This window comes from Siniperca chuatsi, linkage group LG1 (assembly GCF_020085105.1).
Source record: "Siniperca chuatsi isolate FFG_IHB_CAS linkage group LG1, ASM2008510v1, whole genome shotgun sequence".
NCBI classification, from domain to species: domain Eukaryota; kingdom Metazoa; phylum Chordata; class Actinopteri; order Centrarchiformes; family Sinipercidae; genus Siniperca; species Siniperca chuatsi.
Window position 1 is genome coordinate 16,122,478 of NC_058042.1, and position 22,499 is coordinate 16,144,976.

The 22,499-nt window shown below is 38.7% G+C and overlaps 1 protein-coding gene across 5 annotated transcripts; it reads right to left on the minus strand.

The window, feature by feature from the left end:
• Positions 1–1,211: 1,211 nt before the first annotated feature.
• stk33 (serine/threonine kinase 33) lies at positions 1,212–19,936 on the minus strand. 5 transcript variants are annotated; one of them, XR_006378678.1, is made up of 15 exons: positions 19,645–19,670; positions 13,901–14,017; positions 13,251–13,364; positions 13,012–13,116; positions 12,700–12,838; positions 7,616–7,701; positions 6,852–6,939; positions 5,810–5,885; positions 5,582–5,694; positions 5,303–5,388; positions 5,144–5,216; positions 4,703–4,872; positions 4,020–4,106; positions 3,390–3,641; positions 1,212–3,208 (listed from the first exon to the last, which is right to left on the minus strand). XR_006378678.1 is itself a non-coding variant. In XM_044203287.1 (14 exons), the coding sequence occupies exons 2-14, from the start codon at positions 14,015–14,017 to the stop codon at positions 3,441–3,443; spliced, it is 1,455 nt and encodes a 484-aa protein (XP_044059222.1). In that variant the 5' UTR covers positions 19,818–19,936; the 3' UTR covers positions 1,212–3,440. The 5 variants fall into 5 exon arrangements, 3 of the variants coding, with proteins under 3 accessions (XP_044059222.1, XP_044059207.1, XP_044059229.1); XR_006378677.1 differs by having other exon boundaries at positions 1,212–3,304; XM_044203287.1 differs by lacking the exon at positions 19,645–19,670 and adding an exon at positions 19,818–19,936 and having other exon boundaries at positions 1,212–3,641.
• Positions 19,937–22,499: the final 2,563 nt, after the last annotated feature.

The window sequence follows — 22,499 nt, forward strand, 5'->3', positions numbered from 1 at the left end:
GTGGGGTTCCCCCCCTCCTCTCTCTTCTTCTGTGGAAATAGAAGCATCATGGTTTCCTCCTGCCATTTGGCCATATGTATCTGTTAATGGTGGGAGTGTGGGGGGCACTTTGGTGCAGCTGCATACATGAACACACACACACACACACACACACGCATCTCCACAAACAACACAAACATTGAAGGGGATCAGGAACATCAGCATGTGTGATGAGCTCCCACAGATAACGTCTCCGCAACATTTCCATGACATTGTTGCTGTGTTACCTCATTACCACAATGTCACAGCAGCAGTGTGAGGATGTTGTGTTGGGTGAGGATGGAGGGGAGTTGGGGGGGTTCAGCTGCAGGTATCGGGCCTCTGCAGATGAGCTGATTAATTAAAGGGAGCTCTTTTAAGGTTATTGAGATGCACCCCTCTCCCCTCTCCTAGCAGCCCCCAACGCTCCTCAGTGGATAAAGGTGGATGGAGCAGAAGGGGGGCCGGGGGAGGGGAAGCATCCTTGCCTCTTTTGACATTAGCCCGCGTGCACCCACTTCACACACCCCACGACTCTCGCCACAAGTGCCTCTCTGCACCCCACCTTTGCAGGAGTGACACTCTCTTCAGGCTCCAAAATGGGGCTGCCGAGTTTTAATCCCTCCAGCCCGTCAACCCACCCACCCTTACTTCCATCTGTCAGGAGCACTGCTGGAGGAAAAGGGGGGAGGGTTTAGGGGGGGCAGGGGGCGCATCCCTTGTTCCATCCCAACGAATTTTTAAATTTCCTTTGCCTCCATGCTTTGTCCCAAATTCACGCCCCTAACCTATCCACCATACAGCCACTCTTGTTCTGCCCCCCTATCTCTCCCACCTCTTTCCTCTGTTGTTTTGGCCAAAGGAGTAAAAGTAAAACTGGAGGCTCCTGTTGGATGACAGTATTTTACTACTACTCATCATATATGTGAAGACACTGATTGTTCCATATTTTCTTGATGTGTTGCAACCTCTTTAAATTTGTTCCACCTTGAGGCATGTATAAGCACTCAACTATAATTTGCTGTAGGTCATATTCTGCTTGCACAAATCAATTTAGAAATTTTTATTTTCTTTGTTTCCCTATAATTAATCAAGACAACGAGGACCATATGCTGAAATCCCATCTCCTCTGTCTAAACAGACTTCCAGCGTGTTAGTCTAAAGGGAAAAGAGGTGTAACTAACAAGACATCATTGTTGAGTGTTTTTGTTTTTTATTTCTCAAATTATCTATCAACAAAATCACATTTTGTGAATAAGACATCACCCAAAAAGAAGCATGTCTTAACCATTTACTATGAATGGGCCATCAAGACATAACCATACAACATATTAATTAGTGACACATTACATGGACATCACAGTTTTAATGGGCAGTGACTCAGCAATCAATTCTAATTACACATCTTCATGCACCAAACTAGGTAGTGAGCTTTAGGGATAGCACTCTCCTGTCAGATTAACTCCAGGTAATGAATTCAGCAACTTACTACAGCTCCATCTGCTGTTTATACCAGTCTGAGTAAACCAAAGGCATACGGTATGTCAATAATGATGCGGTAATGTTGCAGTCTTTTTGGCAAGCAGCTTGAATCAAAGAGAATTCACGTGCCATTTGTTCATTGTCATAAACTGTCTGTTTTATTAAAAATAAATCTAACAAAAGACAGTGAAAAACTGTTTTGCATATCTACTCACTAGGTTAAGAAACATCACCCGAGATCAGTATGTCTACCTGGACAGAATTTTAATAACGCTAAACATACTGTGTCCACACTTTTAAGACAATTACCTCTTCCTTTCAATGTAGAAATACCTTTTTAAAGCAGTTTCAACAAATGCACACTACATTTACACATACACACTAAAACACAGAGCCTATGCATGAGACCCATTGTTGGCACTCATTCACTTCAAGATGCAAATGGGTGGATTTGAAATTCAGCCTCTGTGTGTTATGCTTGGCTACTTTAATGTTGTATCTATGCTGGGGATTATTCTCTCTACAGCGGAAAAACCTGTGCTTGAATGGCAGTGCCCTCAAAGTAGCTCCTACTGCTTTCAATGGCCTCCAAACGAGATTAGACCCGTGGCTGCCCTTAGTCCCAATCCTCTGCATTCAGATGGAGCGTAACCAGCCTGTGTGACAGTCTTTCTGTTTTGACACTGAGTGGGTGCAGTCACTGCATATAGGGCGTTTTGGAATTGAGAGGTCAGAACAGAAAAAAGAAAATCCCTATTGCTAACTTTGGTGTTGTGGAATGATATCCAGTAAAACCTCCTGTACTCTTTATGAGTATTCTCTACAATTTAATATGTAATTATAAAAACATTTTAAAAAAATATTTAGTCATTTTATTGAAAATAAAATATGCAAAATTGCTGTGCAACAGTTCTGTGTTTTATGATATTTGGCACATTTTAAGTCTTATTCTTAAAAAGAATATAAACACACACACACACACACACACACACACATACACATACTGTATACCCTATATATTTGAAATATCCCCTGGCTACTGTTACTGGTTTAAAGATAGCTTCAAGTTGTAATCACACATTTCTGGCAAATGCTAATGTCAAATTTTGTGGGAATCAATTTGTACATTTCTTTTCAAAAATATGTCTATTTGGATTTTGAAAATATTCTCTGACCAGATTATTACATCCCTGTTGACCTCTAGCCAATAATTATTTTTTCCCAATGTAATAAATTAACATTCACTTTTTACATAAGAGATTATTTTTAATTAGTGACTAAAACCTTCTATATGGAAAAGGCATTATTTTCACAGTGTATATAAATAATGAGATGACATTAATAATGATGCTGCTAGGTAGTAAATAAATTACTAAATAACAGTTTTATTAAGGAATGAGCTGTGCAGTGCTCAAATCTCCTGGGTGGCTCTCTTTACCTCGACTAACTGTAGATTGCTGCTTTATAATAAATAGCCTTCAATCAGATGCCACACTAATATCTGACAAATTCTCTGTGTTTGCTGGCCACTATAAAAAGTGTGAGTCTCTAGTTGGGCTGCTTGACGTTCTCAAACAGTTGGCGGTGTAACAGCAAGCATTTGTCCAGCAGTTTTGCCCCATCCAGGTCCCTTTCCTTTGGCACGAGGCACTGCTGAGGCTGGATCCTCAGCTACAGTGGTCTTGGACTTCTTGTACTATTTTCACGCCTGCATATGACGCCAATTTATTTGACACTGCTGTCACTGCTTAGTCTCAATACTTACTCTTAGGTTGAACCATTCACAGTAGTTTCATTCACATCACTGTTAAATCACAGAATTACATAAAATAACCAGAATCACATTAAATAAAGTGTATATCAAATAAAGTTCTCTCTTGGGTACTCACTCTCTTTCCCACCCGCTTGTGTGTTCTCTTTCACTCTTTCCCAAGTTACTTTTATTCTGAAGGGTTATTGGTCTTAGAGCCGGCTGGAGGTTTGCGTAGGCCAGTCCTACTTTTAATGGAGGTAGAAGGTTTCTGGTCGTCTGCCTTACTGTGGTCAGAGGCTGATTTCTGTCCAGTACTGACATCCTTTTTGTCCCGAGGCCTGCGCTGCTTTGCACTCAGCTGTGTGGAGGGTTTCACACCGGCATGCGACTGAAGGGATAAGATTCATACTCATCTTACATAACAGAATTAACTATCACATTCATTTAAAAACAGCTGCATGGCTACACCTTTCTTACCATCTTCTGTAATAGGTAAATCTGGCACCATCTAGTGGTGATTTAATGTGAAAGACAGTAGGCATGGAAATATGAAAGCACAAAGGCGGTTTAATAAGAAAGTTTGGGTTTAAAATCCAAAATGCACAGCAGAAGATATTTGTAGTTTGAAAATTTGAAAACCTGTGAAATTAACTAAATTAAACTACAGGATCTGTCAAGAGCTACTGGAAATATAATTAAAACCTACAAATGAAAGAATAAATTGAAGTTGAACTGAAAAGGCCAAGTTGTAGGAGGTTCAACAAACCTGTGTGGTGATGGGATGAGGAAGTCCCAGGGTTTCAAAGCCATTTTTGCACTTGTCCTGCTGGAGGCTGCCACCACTCTCTTTAGTCTGTTTTCCAAAATACAAGGATAACCAGAAGGGAAAGATGAGAGATCGATTCCATGACCATACATAAAAGATAAGGGCTGACCTATAGAAGGGTAGTTTAAAGAAAAATTCTGATTTGTTTGTTTAACCTCTCTTTTGAACAATATAAGATTCACAATCATAATTACCACTTGGATATTGACGTGAAACTGATAAATGCAGTAACTTTCAAGAACACAACATTATTTGTATATGTATAAGTGCCCAATGTAACACCATGTGCAGCTTTAGGGAGTCTGGGAGTTTATAGTACCAAACGATAAAGTAGGTTATTATAGTTTAATCAGGAACAATACGTTGGTGACTAAAATAACCATTATGAATAACAGTTAACTTTAAGTGCTGAGTTATCTACTTAATTAGTCTTAGTTAAAAACAAGATAATTACCATACGAGGTGTGTAAGCAAATGTAACAGTATTTAAATAGATAAGGAGAGACATGACATCTTTAATTATTTGGGAGCCATATGTAGATTTATTTATTTCCTGAATAAGAAAACACAGAGGCAGGTGCGGTCAACTTGTTGTAGAGCTATGCAAAACAGACATACAGTACCGGCTTGGTGGATGTGGCAGGTGTGCAGAAGCTGCTGTCTGTCTCAGGGCTGAGCTTAGCGTGGCTCCTGCAGTTGCTGTCGGTTTCTGTGGAATCTGCCCTGGGGACCGGAGATGGGTTCAGTGTGTCCTCAGAAGAGGTGAGGGACACGTCCTCTAGAGTCTGTGTTCCTTTTTTAAATAACATCAACATCAAATAACCTCACGTGGCTTTGGTTTATCTCTCTCTCTCTCCAATCATAGCAACAGTACTAATGCTTCATGCTACGTTACCAGTTAACACTCACTGCTGAAATTAAATCAACCAACATGAGTTAATCCACTTCATCCATTATTTTCATATACCAGAACACCATGTCGTACATTATCGCTTGCACAATTTTGTTTATTCAAATTATCAAATCATGTCCTGGATTAAGTTAAATCTTCATCATTGTCTTACTCTCTTCCTGTTCCAGGTGTTGACGCATCATCTCCAGCACATTGGACGGTATAGCTGGCACATTAGTGTCACCCTGATGGACAAAGCACACCATAAGAGCTTCTCGTGTGACTCATTTGGTAAAGTTTATGAATGTAGCTGGAAGAATTGGTGCCTTACTGTAATCCATGGGTTTTCTAGTAGCTGATTAGCGGACATGCGGTAGGCAGGGTCCACCTTCAGAAGGCAAGTCAATAGATTTTTTGCTGTTGAGACAGACTCAAGCCAATCGGTGAGTTTGTTAGTAACAATCTTAATAGTAAAACTGCATGTATGCAAAATTCTGTACTGCTTGTCAATGTCAAAAAATATATATATATATTCCTTCACTCCATATCACAAACAATTTCTCCATTTTTTCAGGACAACATTTATTATTTATTTATTATTAAGTGTCACCTGTATCACTGACTGTGGCCCAGATGGGTTGAGTAAAACTGATTTCTTTGTTCATAATCTCCTGAAGTAGGTTTGCCTTTGTTTTGGACACAAACGGAGGCTCCCCACACAGCCTACAAGGACACACAGCTCAGGCACATGTATTCACAGTATGTATGTATGTATGTATGTATGTATGTAGTGTGTAGTGTGTGTGTATATGTATATATAGTATGTGTGTCTACTTACAGCATATACATAACGACTCCTATGCTCCACACATCACACCACTGGCTGTAACCACGGCCGCTCATCATTTCAGGTGCTGAAATTCACATATATACACACACACATGTATGACTTTCTTTGTCTGAAATACGAAAATGTGGTGGCTTAAAACTACTAGTTACAACTAGTTTTAGACCACTAGTGGTGCTGCTGAGCAACGTTTCAATAAGCAAATCCCATATTTGCTTCCCATACCCATAGTTTGTATCATTTTTTATCAGCACACTCACAAGGACACACATGCACACCACGAGCACAGGAGCCATGTGATTCACAGGGTGATGCATATCCACTGCTGGTGGCAGTAATGAGCCGTAAAAGGTAGCAATGCACCAATAAAAGTGGAGGAGGAGAAGAAGAGGACTGCAAGCCGGAACAATGCAGGTTTCACACAATTCCAAAAATGCTTTGCAGGTCAGTTATGGTGTAGGTAATGCAACAACTTTTCAGTATGCAATTAGAAGTAGAAATGTTTATATTCAGTGTTTCTCACCAAACACACTGAGTTTATCCTTGAGGCCAAACAAACATGTTGAATGCATTTCCGTTCTCATAAAATAATCACAAAGCCAATTTTATAAATCCCTTGAAATGTGCATTGTTTATATTCATGTTAATGTTGGCTAGCATTTTTTGGCACTTTACCTCCACCAACTGTCTATCAGAGGAATGGCATGAAACCAAGGGACGTCATATTGTAGCTCTTCATTCTTGCTCTATAGCTCAAAAACTCTACATGGTACCTTTACATAATAATAAGTATAGATATAAAATATACCTGATACATTCCACATGCAAAAATAGAATTACGCTTACTGCTTACAAACTTAAAAACACTATGTGTAGAATTTAAAAATGTCCAACTTTGCACCCCCCAGTGGTAGAACAAAAAATATACTGTGGCAGATGGCAAGGCATGCTGCTACAACACTCATTCAAACTCAGACCTCTAACCCTGTGGTCATCTGTGTGGCCTACTAGCATGCTGTAGGAGATGTCATACCCATATAGATAAGAGTCCCACACGCCTCCGTCATTATGTTCTCAATCCCTACACCACCTGTCTGCACCGATAATCCAAAGTCTGTCACCTAGGTAGAGAATAGCACTTAAGAAAAAAGGTGATACAAATAAACATGATATAGATGTGCTGACAGAACCCATATTAAATTATATGTTAAAGGCGCTTTTGTCAGGAGAACAAGGCTAAAGCTTGAGCACAAATAATTAACCGTGACAACACGAATAGCAACATAACTGTTAAGGCTGTACAGGTCCACATATTTACAAAGGGGTATCACATTATTACAAAAGCAAAAAAATCCAGAAGACTAACTCCTATGAAATGAAAGTCATTTATGCTGTGCCATGACAACACTTTCTTACAACATGTATAGTATGTGGGAGTTTGTTTATGTGTGTGAGACAAAGAGAGAAAAACAGAGAGAGACAGGGACGTTTATTCTGTGGTCTGCATTTGTTCTAGCTCGCACACCAGGTATCTGTTTTGGCTGGCTTGTTGTTAATGCACACAACATGCTGTGCTCAGCTGGTAATTTGTTTAAAAGGTACAGTTGAGTCTCTCTTTGTAAAGGTGTACTATAAAGGAAGACCAGAGGGAGTCTGTCATAATGAGGTAGTATTTAAAGCCATTATTAAATATATTAGAGATAGTGGGTGAGGAGAAAGTGCCCATCAGAGGCTTGTGATCAGAGAATGGATAAGAAGTGGTGATGGAAAGTTTCACAGTTTGTGTCACCATCTTACCTTGATATTAATCCTGCTATTATCATCCTCATCTGGAGAATTTTTCACAAGAATGTTCTCAAGTTTCAAGTCCCGGTGCACTATGTCTGTAAGATGTGAGGAGGAAAACTTTTACACAGACATAATGGGTTTGAATACAGTTTTAACATGGATGTATGTGACATTTACACAATTAGTTGTTGTAATCAATATTCATAACAATATTTTTATATTAACAATGGATCAAATGGATGAGAGGGGGTTGCTCATAGTGATGAAACCAAGTGATGAATGATCACACACCATTTCGGTTTTATGGCCTGCGGTTTTACTTTTTTGATTCACTCTCACTCGAAGAAGCTCAAAGAAATGCAGGTATATCTCAGCCCTGAGCCGACCAACAAAACTAAAATCAGACTGAATACTACTTGGCTACTGGCTTAATGGACAGGTTTTTGCTGCTTGTGGAAGACGGATATCCACCATTGTCCAATTATTGCGCATTCCCAAAATCATGTGTGTGTGATCTGGTCATCCCTGTTTGACATGAAAACAAGACAAGTAACAGTCAGTGGAGTCATGCAGAAGACCCACTGGAGATAAACAAATCGCCTCCTCCACTTCTCGTGGCGGTGGGCATGTCAACGCTCGCAAGCTAGTGAGCTTGCTCATTAGCTTGCTAATGAGCAAACGTTGTGTAAATAACCTGCACGTTATCCCACAGTTTATGGGATGAATGCCATATCTCGAAACTGAAAAAAATGCTCAGTGTTTGACAGCTTGAAATCTAATAAAAAAAGATTTAAACAAAATTTTGAAGATTTGCATAATGTTTTGATAGGCTGAAAAAAAAATCTCTGCAAACATTATTTTGTATTTGAGTTTTCCTTCTTCACAACTGCAGCACTCTTTTTACACTGTTTCTCCAACACATTTTCAGAATTCGTCACTGTTCTCCCGGTGTATTAGTTTGTTTTCCAGGTTTGAAACCTTGTAAATGGTGATCAGAAAACTGGTATGTTGGGGGAAAAAAGGGCAAATCTTTATTTTAAAACTTTTGGGGATGTACATTTGCACTCCTATTGCAGACTGTTCTTTCAGAGCTGAAACACTCACTTTTCAGAGATCTGGGGCACGTTCAATCTGAAAACGTTGTGCAACGTCTGGTCTGAAATTCCTAAACAGACGGTCTGGGGAAAAAAGCCGGGATCCAGCAGGCGTTTATCGTTTTTACAACCTACTTTAGATGAAACCACGCCCACCTCCGTATGACGAAAGCCTCGACGGAATCTGACAGCTACATTGGGTCCGCTCCATTCATTCAGCCAGCGGCAGCAAACACGTAATTGTCAGCTGACAAAACAAATAACAGTGTCGGCAAAAGCCATGGTAGCTTTCCTAGTTGACAAATAATTGCCAGCATGGACAGTAATGTTCACAGTATGATTTTATGTAAGCCTGAATGACAAGGGGGGGGCACAAAAGGTCATGCCTGTCCACATGAGCTTTTCACGCCAGTCCCTCCCCCCCAAATTCGCAGAATTAATTATATTACAATAAACATTAAATACAGTAATCGTGTATTGATGAATAATTAAAACTATTAATTTGCAAATTAATTTATATGTAAATACGTTTATAATGCATATCAGAATCAGAAATACTTTATTGATCCCCGAGGGGAAACTTGTTAGAGCAGCTCACTATCAAGTCAGTGCACACAAGGATAGAAGTTCTAAGCAAATCAGAATATAATACACTATAATACATGTAAGATAAATTAAGTACAAAGTGGATATAAGTATAAAATTAAAGTACGTGTAAAGTACAAAGTGGATTTACCGGTTGATAAAGTATGTACGGTATAATAATACAATGTAATAATACAAGTAGTATGTAATAGTGCATTAACTGTCAAGTTAAGTGTACCTTATAAAGATGATTATGAGACGGTGGATATTGCACAGCAGTAATAGAAATATGAATAAATATCAATAAATAGGGAATTTTAAACTGAAAAGAATATATTGCACAGCATTATAATAAAATAATGGCCAGGACGCATCAGGCTAACCTCCCAGACCAAATCAGCCAATAGAGTGGGGGTAGTCAGTTTAGGCTGCAGTGGTGGGGGCCGCAGGGGATAAAAAACGCAGCGGTGGAAAAGTTGAAACAAAATCAGCTTTTGGAGAGGGAGAAACGCAACCTGACATCATGCTGTGGTGGCCAATCCGGCGATCAGACCAGTCAAACAGCTGAAATGTCACTGAAACCAGCCGCTATCCAGGCGGAATTCATGGACCAAACTCTCCCAGTTTTGTCCTCACTTGGCTTATTTCGTGTACACAGCTTTGACGTCTGCATCTGGCCTGCACTATGCTGAAAAATTGTGATACAGAGAAGATTTGTTTGTGTTCATTTGTTTGAGAGAGAGAGAGAGAGAGAGGGAGAGAGAGAAAGAGACAGCTGTGATAGAGCGACCTAGAGAATGACTGAAGAGAGGGAGCGCCTGTAGTGAGAAAGCTGGTGAATCAGATAAACAAAAGTTGTTTTCTGATTGTTTAACAGCGGTACCTTCTAAAGCACAAATAAACACAAAATTAAATGACCCCCTTGAGGGCGGTGCCTGACTGGCTATACAAAAAACATTGCCATCATCACTGACTGTTGACGCGTTTCACTTTCAATGAAGCTAGCTAAAAATGGACTATGGACATAAGGAAATGGCTCAAACCCCCCATCTGTACCAAAATCTACTACAGGATCTACTCCTATGAACTCCTATGAAGTTTCCAAATCCTAGGCAACTTCTCCAAGAGCAATCAACAATGTTTCTTCTCTCCCTGCTACACAGCAAGCTAGCCCGGCTAACGTTAGCACCAGCTCCACTGCAGCAGCTTCCTCAGCTAGCACCATCAATGGCTGTCGCCGCTAGCAGATCCGGGGGATCTGCCAGCTACTATAATTCTCAAATGGTGTGCAGACAGTAGCTTGGAAAATAGCGGTATGGGGCACTGAATTTGATGAATTTACTGTTTATCAGACCACAAATGAGAGAAGAATTAGTTTGGAAAAGGGTGCTCTGCTCAATTCAGTGATTTATAGAGTTTCCTGATGGACAGGTAGCTTTACTTGTTGCTAAAGTAAACCGAACTGAATGTCATTCAGGCTTACATAAAATCATACTGTGAACATTACTGTCCATGCTGGCAATTATTTGTCAACTACGAAAGCTACCATGGCTTTTGCCCTGTAGGCCGACACTGTTGTTTTTTTTTTGTCAGCTGACAATTACGTGTTTGCTGCCGCTGGCTGATAGATTACACTCCATTTAAACAGTTTTCCCGGCCCTTGTCGTTATGTGTAAATGGAGCGGACCCACTGTTTACACCTCTAGCACAGGAGCTTTGGACCGCTGGAAGGAGCAGGTTTTCAGGCGAGGGGTGGGGGGAACCAGCGTAGTGTATATTATATTGGGGGTTGGGTGGCTCAGGGTGCCATGATATAAAGGGGTGCCGTGGTCAAAAAATGTTTAGGAACCGCTGCTGTACAATACTCATTGCCATACTGACTAAGGCACTGGCCTTATAACAGGAGTTGATTTCAGGTGCTAAACTATGTCTCGCACACACTAACACAGTGATCTGTTTACCTTGCTTACAGTAGGCCAGGCTGAAGGGCCTCGTTAACAAAACTTGGTGGAGTGAAAGAAGGCAGGAGGAAAAATACAATTTGCCCTGGGCAGTCCTTTTCACTGCACTGTTTGAAGCAACCAATTATAAAACGCAACAGTGTTGATGGTGTGTGAAAGGGTATGTTAGACGAACTGGTGTGCACAAAACAAACACATGAAAATGTTCTGTATTTTTTGTTCAATAATTCCTGTTTTTTCAACTGCTTGCTGGCAGCCGAAGTCTCACATTCACATTCAAAAATGCCTTTATTTAATAATTATAATACTGTAAATAACAATTACCCATTTTAAAATATACTCATTAGTTTTGCACTTATTTTGGTTATTTAATAAAATATCTATAACATAATTTTTGGTTCATTATGTTTCAGTAATCATCACTCTGGTAACTCACTGAGAAATCATGCAACTGAATAAAACTGAATCTGCAGTTTAATAGTTACATGTACATGCTAAATGTACTATGTTGTTACTAGCATGTGTTAGCATTAAAGCTCAAAGCACAGCTGAACCTAAGTACAGAACAGCTGAATGTGAAAAACAACAGCTGAGATTGACAAAGGACAGCAAAAATGTGATAATCTGAGAAAAATCGGAACAAATGTAAACTGAGGGACTTTCATGATCGTTCATTTGACAAAAAGGGTTCTGGCTACCTCATTATGGTCTTTATAGAGGTGAGGAAAACCAGAACAGAGGGACTTTCCTATTAATCAGTATTGCTCCCTAGTTTGTACATTAGTCATCAGCCACATGTAATGATGCCTCATTGCCAGGCAACATCCTAAATTACCTCTAACCACAGATTTTATCATTAAAAGAGAAAACCGCATTTTCAAATAAAACACATAGATTTAATTAAAATGTTTATTATGTTTTATTTTTCTTCCTGGAATTTATTCATTATTTCTCTTTTATCAAAATGAGCAATGCTTCTATAATGACTGAAAGCCATAATGGCAAGGAATCTGAGGGCAACGCAATTTGAGTATAATAATGGCACTATTATAACTTAACTGAAGCAAACGTTATTCAAAATACAGTCTGAATCGGGTGGTGTTTTCAGAATTGCACCTGTGCACTTACTTTAAAAATACAAAAATACCCTAGACTAAAACATCCAATCCAATCCAATACTACTTATTCCACACCAGAGTGTAATTAGGGTAAGAATATGAAGTAATGTAACAACAAGCTGAATACCATTGTTTCACTTGTCTTCTGGTGCAATAGTAACTACACCTGGACACCCCTATCAGTGATTTTAGGGTGTAGTGAACACACATATACACATCTACAACACCGCAGCAAGGTGAGGACTCCAATCACTGGAGATCATCAAAAACTACATTTTCAGCTAATGTTATGATTTTTAATACTGTCAAAATGTAAATCTGTAGAATGACATTACCTCTTTTGTGAAGGTAGACAACAGCGTCAGCTAAGCTACAGATGATATGCCTCGTCTCGTCCTCTGTAAAGAACTTTTTCCGCTGCAACAGCTGCTTCAATTCACCTCCAACACACAGCTCAGTAACCAAATAAGTCATCTAGAAACAAGCCGAGAAAATGCATCTCACCATACAGTCAATTTGTGTGTGCTTATCAGTAATATTCATGCAGAGACACAGAGTAATAGGAGATTTGGATGACATGCACACGTAACCCACTATCTTAATTAGGTTTATTTCAAGTTTTTTACTTAAAGGACAGTAATGCTCACCCTAGCTGTGTCGTAGACTTCCTCGAGATGTATTATGTGAGCATGATTCACTTGTTTGAGAATGTTTATTTCATGCCCCAGCATCTTGACTTTCGAACATCCTGCCTGAAGTGACAGAAAGTCAAATCACAGCTGATGGAGTTTCATTACATTTCATCACATTAAACTCTCTTATTAGTGCAACTTATTATCATATTTTTTAAAAACAGGCTTCCCAGAGGGATGCCAAATGCACTCACCGCTGGTCTGCAAACCTCCTTAATAGCCCATTTTGTCTGTGTCTCAATGTGTGTGGCTTCATAAACAACTCCAAAGCTACCTTGCCCCAATTTCTTTCCAAATTCATATATTTCCTATGCGAATGAGAAAGAAAACATTAATACATTTGTAAATTACACCTGCTCACTGTCAGTCAGAGACAGAAGGGGATTTCCCTTGAGCTTGTGTTAAGACTTTAGGATCATTTCACTGTTATGGATTACAAAAACATTATGTCTTAGCTCAAGACCTGAATCCTGAAGTACATCCTAATGTCAAGCTCTCTGAAAAAAACTGAAAGTTTTTGGGTCTCTGGAGGTGCACAATATAGTATTTCTAATCAAGTTACAAATGATTGAGTTGCTGCTGCAGTTCGTTCAATCTCAGGTCTAATTAACTTGATCATTATCTGTGTGATGCAAGGCTGAGCACTGGCTGCTTCGGATTTGGCAAAGGGAGCAGTCAAATTCCCCAATGAAGGGGGGATACACAGCAGCAAAGTGAAGTTTGATCCTCTTCTGGTGCAGAGTGTACTATAGAGGTCACCAGTGAGTATGTGTGGCGTCTTCAGAGGTGGCCCCATAGCACAACACAGGACTGTAGTGAAATCATGTATAGAAGCTCTCCATACCCTGAGGTCAACATCATCCTCCAGACGTATTGAAGGCACATTTCTCTCCAATGTGTCCCTGCTGGTCCGTGGGGACACCATGCTCAAGCCTGATCCACAAACTTCTGCTTGTGTCATCTAGAGATGGAAGGAGAAGGCACTCATTATCTCTCTGAAATTCCTTGTCAAGCCATGGGATAATAGGACTGTCCATGGCAAAAGAAATTCTTAGATGACAAATAGTAACTGCATTTCTTTGACTAATTTTCTTTGACGATTAGTTATTTTAATAGAAAAATCAGTGAAATAATTTTTCCAATACTTATTATTGCAGATGAATGCAGTCATGACTAATTGTTTCAGCACTGAGCGGATAACATTTTTCCAAAAACATTCATTATATCAAATGAACAGCATTGTTGTCAATTTGTCAATATTTGAAAATATAATGTTACCAACTACTAGAAAATATGCAAATATTCTGTAAAACAAGCAATCATTACTGCTAGTTTCAAAAAAGCATTAAGAAATTAACAAAATATTTTAAATTGAAGCCTATTGTACTAGTACTGAAGACATTATTTTTAAGTTAGCTCATTAAGTTAATTCAAGTCTACACTTCAAGAATTAGTGTAGAGAATCACTGAATCAATCAAGTTTATTGTCACATGTAATCATTTAAGGTACAATCACAGTGAAATGATCTTTAATTCCCCTAGTCTACGTCTCTGTCTGAGCCCATATTAACTTTAAGCACAATTTACCCAGCTTGAAAAACAGTCTCTAAAGCCAAATTAAATGTAAAGTTGTTATCAAGTGATGACTGGGAGCGATGAAGTGGATCCACCACATGCACAGCAATTAATTATTAACAAGGAAGCAGTGTCTTTAACCTCTTCACTCTGATGCATTATTTCAACCCTGACAGGGCTCTCATAACAGGCCTGTCTCTCCCATTACCTCCTGTCTATTTTCCAATCAAAACGATTGTGACAGCCTCTGGAAATTCTAATCAGCTCAATCACAGCTCATTTGTGGAAAACAGAGGGATGTGATGAGTGTATCACTGGGGACTTGAAGTGACTGGAGGAGGAGGAGGGTCCTGTGCACCTCATGTGACTCCAAGAGATGTCTGGTCCTTAGCTCCAGATCCCCGATGAAAGGGAAATTAGATATCAGGGTCAGGTCAGGGCGAGAAGTCTGACCTGAAAAAGGGTCAGTATCAACACCTCTTGAATTGCTTTAAGCCTGGGGTTGTCTATCTGCAATCTCTAGTCCTGTGTTTCTAAAAATACAGATCAAACTACAGGTCAAAACATAAAATAGGTTACTTGTTTTTTATTTTTTTAACTTCATACTTTTTATACTGCAGCTTGCACCCAACCACAAACCCAAGCTGAGGCCTTGAAGGGCTGGAGGTGGAAAATTAACCCAGAAATGATCAGACTTGGGCCCAAATGCCCCTCATAATTCCTGCATTTGAACCCTGATCAATACAGATATACTGTACACAGTACCTCTATGTCTACTGTCAAGTAAAAAAATCTTGTAAATTGTAAATGCCACTGACATAAGCTACCAATTATTTTTACCCACCAGTAACTTCACCAAGAGGGCAGACTGTAACTAGGCCGGAGGTTCCTGCTATTCCTTTCAAATCCCACCACTCTTAGGTGGAGTTGACACAAACAACACTCAGTCGCTAATGCAGTGACAAGGACATGATGTTTTCCTGGCTTGCAACTTGCAAATATGGCCAATTGTGTTTGTTGCATGACCACATTGCTGGACATAAAATGGGGTTTTAAAACTCTCAGCAGTGGTGGGGAAAAAGTGTGCCCCTGTGCATCTAAAATGCCTTCCATTAAGGCTACATTTTCTGTCCAGGTATCTCTATGTAAGTAGTACTAACATGAAATTTAAAAACCTCCTTGAAAGACCAAGTGTAGACTGCTTGTTCTCCTTTTTACTGACTTGGTTAAGTCAAGATTCAAGGTTCAAGATTCAACATAGTCAATAGGAATTTGGTTTGGTGAGCTCACACAAAGCAAAAACAACAACAACCCCACATCCCATACAGTGACCACCTTAGGACATAAAAGTAAATTAAGTAATAATAATAAATAATGAGATATAAAAAATATTTTTTCCCATCTCTACATAGATGGAGGATTGACCAAATAATAAATATATAATTATTAAGTAGGTGAGATAATTACTAAATAGTAGTAGACTGCACAATGTCAAAACATAACGGTCTTTGTTCACACACAGACATGCAGAAAGATGAGCGAACATCAGTACACACCCCAACCCCAAGGAGACACAGGCTATGGTCCACCTTTTACATTGAGTTTGCCTCATTTCCAGTTTCAGTAGGAAGCAATTAGAGCCAACGGTTCATCACTAGTCAAGCCCATACTTGCCTCATCTCTCCATCATTCTGTCAGACAGCAATTTCTGTTTATTTACACTACTGAGTGAATAAATGTACATAGTGTCTAATGACTGGGACTGTGGGGGCTACTGTCTAAGAACTAAGCACACAAAATCAATGTCACTTTGGAACAAAGAGAGCATGAACATACAGAGGATGACTGACCCTGTGTAACTTTTCTGCCTTTAATCCTGCTTGTCTTTCATTAACTTAAGGTAATGTATATTTACTCTTTCTCCCACCCTTGATGTCAATAAGACTGCCACTAGCCCCTAGAGGCTGCAATGTTCTTCACATCCCACACTATAAAACTGTTGAATAGGATGAAAAAATTGACAATGTTGTATAAATGGAAAATACTGTTGTTTACTGGCATATGCCGCTGCAGATACCAGTTTTAAAGTGCACCTGCAAGTAGGAAGCGGTATCTGTCAGTAGAACACAAGTGATAGGTCTTTTAGGGCTGAAACAATTTGTCGACCAAGTTGATGAGTTGATCAAGATCAAATTAATCCACAATTTCTACCCTCGTTTTAAGAACAGCTTTCCTCATCTGTAATAAGGACACTGAGCTCTGCCTCCTAACTCTAAAATACACCTCTGCATCTTTGCGCTAAAATATCCACCTTTCTTTGCCTACCAAGTAATACCCTGATTAGGGCTGCATGATATGGTAAAAAAAAAAAAATCTAATTGCGATTATTTTGACAGATATTGATGATTGTGATATGATTTAAGATTAGTGGGAATGATCATTTTTGCATTACAATTTTCATTTTCACTGAAAAAACTATTAAAATCATGATGATGTGACGTTTGTTGGGGTATGTACCAAACAAACATGTTTTCATACATACATCTGGAGAACCAGATTTGTAGGCCAGGGCATCTCTGCAGCACTACAGTACTTCATTATAATGCAGTTTTGACACACATTTTACCTTCAAAAAATTGCAGCTTCTGCGATTTGGATATTGCTCTGCCATATTGCAATTTCAATAATATTTCGATTAATTGTGCACCCTAACCATGATTAGAATTTATTGTGTGATGTGTTATAATGATGTCTGTCAAACTCCACTGACTTTGGTCATATGGTCATTAAAGTGAAGTGACAGTCAAGTAATCGTTTCAGCAAACATTTTCTGGTTTCAGCTTTTCAAATGTGAAGATTTTCTGCTTTTCTCTGTTTATATAATGGTAAATTGAACATCTTTGAGGATTGTTGTTCTAGCCAAACAAGATATGACCCTTATGAAGCCCACAAGCTGAAAAGCATAAAGCAGTTCTTTATACTACAAGTGTTGCTGGAGTTTTGACCTCTAAAGACTGTTTCCCTTTTCTATGCACCTTGGAAGTAGGTTGTTGTTGTAAATTGTGCCAAAAATCCCTAATCTATCTTCTACAAACAAGATATGTGAAGATATCACCTTGGACTATGAAATGATGAATGAATGATGATGATCGATTAATCGTAAAAACAATCAACAGATGAATCAATGATGGACATAACTGTTATTTGCAGCCCTGATTTATAAGTGGCATTCACCAGCAGGATAACTGCAGCGTACCAAAAGTCAGCAGTGGTGTGTCCCAGAAAGAAATGGCATATGCTGCTGAAACCACAGTGTCAAAAGAGTTACCACTTTTCAATCTCAACCAGACCGTTAAGATATACACATATTTCAATTATTGTACAGGGCCTTTAGAAGTTTGCTTTCTTTAATGGCATAACTAGTTGAATAAATTAGGCTTAAGCAGCTCTCTAATGATGGTGCCTCAAGCTGTAACAAGCAGCCGCGAAAATATAGCCTTAAAATCAAACAAAAACAGAATCTTACTAACTGCAATTAAAATGTTAACTGCTATCCGTTTTGCTTGAGCCCAAATATTACATTTTCCTCATGTGAAACTTAATCATTTATTGACAGCTGGGCTTTGATGACAAATGATAAACTTCACAGTCCTAATGAAGCGTGGAATTACATTACCTGATGAGGCAAGAAATTGCATGTTTAGAATGCAAATATAGAGCCCATCTAGTTCACTTAGTTATGAGGTGAATCCTAATATTATGCAGAGAGATTATCAAAGCTTGTGGTCTAAATATAATATACCAAGAGCACATCAACATTAAGCCATTAAAGCATACAACAGACTTACTAAAGAGCTGTGAAAATATACTATACCTGACAGCTGATGGACTACAAAAAAAGGAGGTGCTTTAAGTTGCTATTCCTACACTCAACAAACAAGTAATGCATGTTGTGTCCCTATAAACAAATCATTTAAATGCCCCTCCAAGAATTCCTTCTGTCTCCAATGGTCATGTTTGATAAGTGTCTATTGGCAAGAAAACACGCTTCGCCAAAAGGAAGCAAAAGATCAAATTCTGCCATTTGCTCAGAGCACTCCACATGTTGCTAGGAGATAAGGGCCAACAAATTCAAATTTTCTCATTGGTTTAATCCTGGTTAAGGCTAATCTCTGCCCTTGCTGGGCTCAGCCTTGGGAAGCTGGGAGGGCAGACATCTAGAAAAATGTAGGCCATAGCAGAAACAAGAACAAATCAAATTCATTTCAATGTCAACCCGGAGAGAACTCAGCACATTCATATCAGAATACACAGATATCCACACCTTCAGTTATACACCATTCATTGTCCAACTGCCAGGCTGATAACGTTGACGCTCTTCACTAAAAATGTTTTTTAACCAGTTAAAACGAACTATGCAGGGAAACCTAACCTTTATGACCACGACACATTTCAAATTATGACAAAGGATGACAGTGGAAGCTTTAACTGGCTCAAAAATGTAACATTAGCACTTTTGAGATGTTACCATAAGAAGGTAACAGCTGGCGCACACAATCAGTAAACAAATGCTTGATGTTTAGATATATTAACATAATCGACATCGACTGCTCCAGCTAACGTTAAACTAATTGGTTAACGTTAATTAACCTAACGCTATACGCTATATGGATCAGTGAAGGTATTTTCGTGCTCTGTAACGTAAATGATCCAGATATTTTTGCAGTTATTTTGCAGAAATACCGAGGCTTCAATTTCCTCATATAGCTTAGCTAAAGTTAACTCTTTAACTCAAACATCAACCGTGCGTAAATGCACTGAACATGAGCAAGCTAATGATGTTAGAGATGAATTAGTTAATTAACGCCTGTTAAAAAGCCTGAGATATTCTAATACTGGATAGAGACAATTGTTATTCTGCAGTTCGCCATATTGTAACGTTACAACAAACTAAGTTAAAGATACGTTACTCTTGGTAAAACATGAAATAGTGCAGAAAGCGTGAAGACTGACAGTAGTTTTAGGTCGCATTCCCCACAGCACACGTTGTCATGGCAACGAAACATGAAGTTGCACAAACATTTTTTCTCTTAACAACATACTAACGGGTAAAAAAATAAAAGCCCCGTCTAAACCGTACTATTTGGTTGTAGCTGCTGTTAGGAAATTCAACAAAAGTTTCTTACCTCTTAGAACAGCTCATTTTCTTTCAACAGGTTGGTCTTGTCTCGGTTGGTCTTCACACAAAAAGTTTTTCGGCGAGTGACTAGGGAAAGCGAAGAGGGACAAAATTCAATGAATGAACAAGGCTTCTCTTATTCAGAGGCTTGCAGCGCCCCTGGTGGCTCGTGTGTGTCGACCAACGTAAAATAGACCTTTAACATAAACGTGACCACGACAGGACTTAGATTTCCAACTTGCACAATAACCTTAAATTTATGGGGAAACAGTTTTTCCCTGTGGCACCCTGGATTTTTCTTGGTCCTTAGTCTCCATCTAGTGGACAAAACTGGAGGGTTTTGTCCATAGACTGTTATGTCTGAGTTGTTAGTGTTGAGTCTTTTATTTACTATTCATTTAGGAACAATTAAACACTGTAATCTGTTTATAAATAAGATAATCATAACCTCAGAGACTCAACACTTTGCATTGTTTTGCAGTTTATCAACTGTGATCACAGATTAGCAATTAAATATAGGCTACAGAAAGTAGGATTGTTATTAATAATTAATTCATAATTATTTGGAAAATTAAATGACATTCTAAATGAAAGGTTAAGAATAAGTAGTGTCTTCAAACAGAATATTCCTGTGATTAAAGCAGCTATGGGATCAAACTTTAACAAACTTTCTCTTTCACTGTGAAATATTTAACCAAGACATACTGTTAAGTCAGCCAGACATTAGCATGTGCATAGCCATTTGGCATGATCTCACCCCAATACTAGCTTCTGTCTACAATTATGGTCTAAGATTTTTTTTTCTGCACCTACAAGAAAATTTACTTCTCGTAACTGAACTACTACACTACTTATTCCCACAATTTAAATGTCTTTTTAAACAATGTTTACTCCAAACTCAGAACAGCAGCCACTTTCTTTTTTTAATTGCTGCTTTAATGTTCTTTGGTTTTCATTTATTTCTTTTAAATGTTGTTTATCATTTATTGGTTTGGATTTTGTTATGATTTTATACAATTTTTATTCTCACTCTTTACTTTTTCCATTATTTTTCTTTTCTAACAGTGTGGGACAACAGGAAACCTAGGCTACTGAAAAACAGTTCAGTGGAGTTAGAAAAGAGTTAGATTTTAAGCTAAATGGAGCTGTTTGCATGCGATTTAAAGTGATCAGTGGAAGGGTGCCTCTGTAAATCTTTAACTCTTATTTGGGCCGCCTGAACTTTAATCTTGGCATGACATTTAACTGCACCCTAGCAAACCATATTTTAAGTGGGTCGACTAGACTATCGTGTCCTTTTTCGTTGGTCTGCTGGATGCAGCTTCCCCATTTACTCTACATCAAGAAATAAAAGCATGTGGCATACAATAATACAGCTGCTAAATGCAAATTGCAAAATTATTTATTTGTGAGAATGTTTCTGATACAACTTTCTCAGGAAGTTTGGCGATACAAATTAACTATAAATATAGCAAAAACAATGATGCTTGCTGTCAAGCCAAAATTATTAACAGGAAAATGTTATTAGGCAAAGTTAAAAGTTAACTGTTGTGCTTTTAAAGTGCTTTGAATGGTTGGAAGACATTTGCTTTTTTTTTAAAGCTGTTTTATAACACCAAACCAGCTGTAATACAAGATGTACCATAAAATCAACATTTCTCTGTTGAATTAGAACAGAGAAATATTACATCAAGGAATCAAGGTCATTTATTGTCATTTTACAACACAGGACTGCACAATTAAATGTAAGTTGTAGCCCCTTAATGCTGTACACACATAGAACATATATATAAATATCATACGTATATGCTGTTTGTATTACAAAAATACCTCAACACCCACAGTGCCCACCGTTTTCAATAGGAAAAGGTAAATTAGATTAAATGAATTGTTTTATCGTGAGATATCAAATTGTCTTTGTACCATTTTTTTACTTTATTTCCTGAAGAAGAACATTAAAGTTTCAAGGCAAAAGGGGTTTTGTTGTTTTCTGCTGATGCATGCAATCAAATTGAGTATCATTATTTTCAAAATGTGAGATGTCATTCAGTTCAGTTTCAGTAAAACTGATATTTTTATATGCCACATATTTGTAGACCGATACAAAATGCCAGGAGTATCCAGACAAACAGTTTAGTGACATATAATTAGTAACCACTGATTTCCTCCATCAGACAGACTTCCGCCTTTTACCAAAGACATTATTGATGAGTTTGGCCATGGACTTGGAGCCTCTATAATGTCTGCGGTCTGCACTGTGCTTAAGGTTCTCCATCACATGATGAATGAGTTTCTTGAAGAGGTCGGATATCTCCAAGTAGTCCTCTGCTGCAGACACCTCCTGGAAGTGGCAGTGGTCTTCCTGAGGCAAGGTTCGGCCCTCCTCCTCGCATGCCCGAGGAGTGTTGTTGCACCGGTCCTGCTTGTTGACCACTAAGAAGACTGGTTAGTCCGCCAGTCTGCCACAGAAGAGTAAAGCAGGGTTATACAACAACCAGTGAACCAGGTGGTGAAGCTCCCTGAGGCAGTCCAGATTCATAATAGTGGTGATGGCCAAGTGCAAACTGACCAAACATCAACTTCAGGTCTTAGAAGTTCACAGACTAGAATTTAAAATGCTTGGTGCTTTCTATGGCATGTCCAGATCATTTGAACCGTATCAATCTAGGAAGCCGCTGTAGTTATATAC

Excerpts from the sequence above, each read along its gene's own strand:
- stk33 (XM_044203272.1), bottom strand. Across the intron at positions 13,117-13,250 it reads AGGAGGTTTGCAGACCAGCG|GCAGGATGTTCGAAAGTCAA; the intron begins GTGAGTGCATTT and ends CTGTCACTTCAG. Across the intron at positions 12,839-13,011 it reads AAGTCTACGACACAGCTAGG|ATGACTTATTTGGTTACTGA; the intron begins GTGAGCATTACT and ends GCTTGTTTCTAG.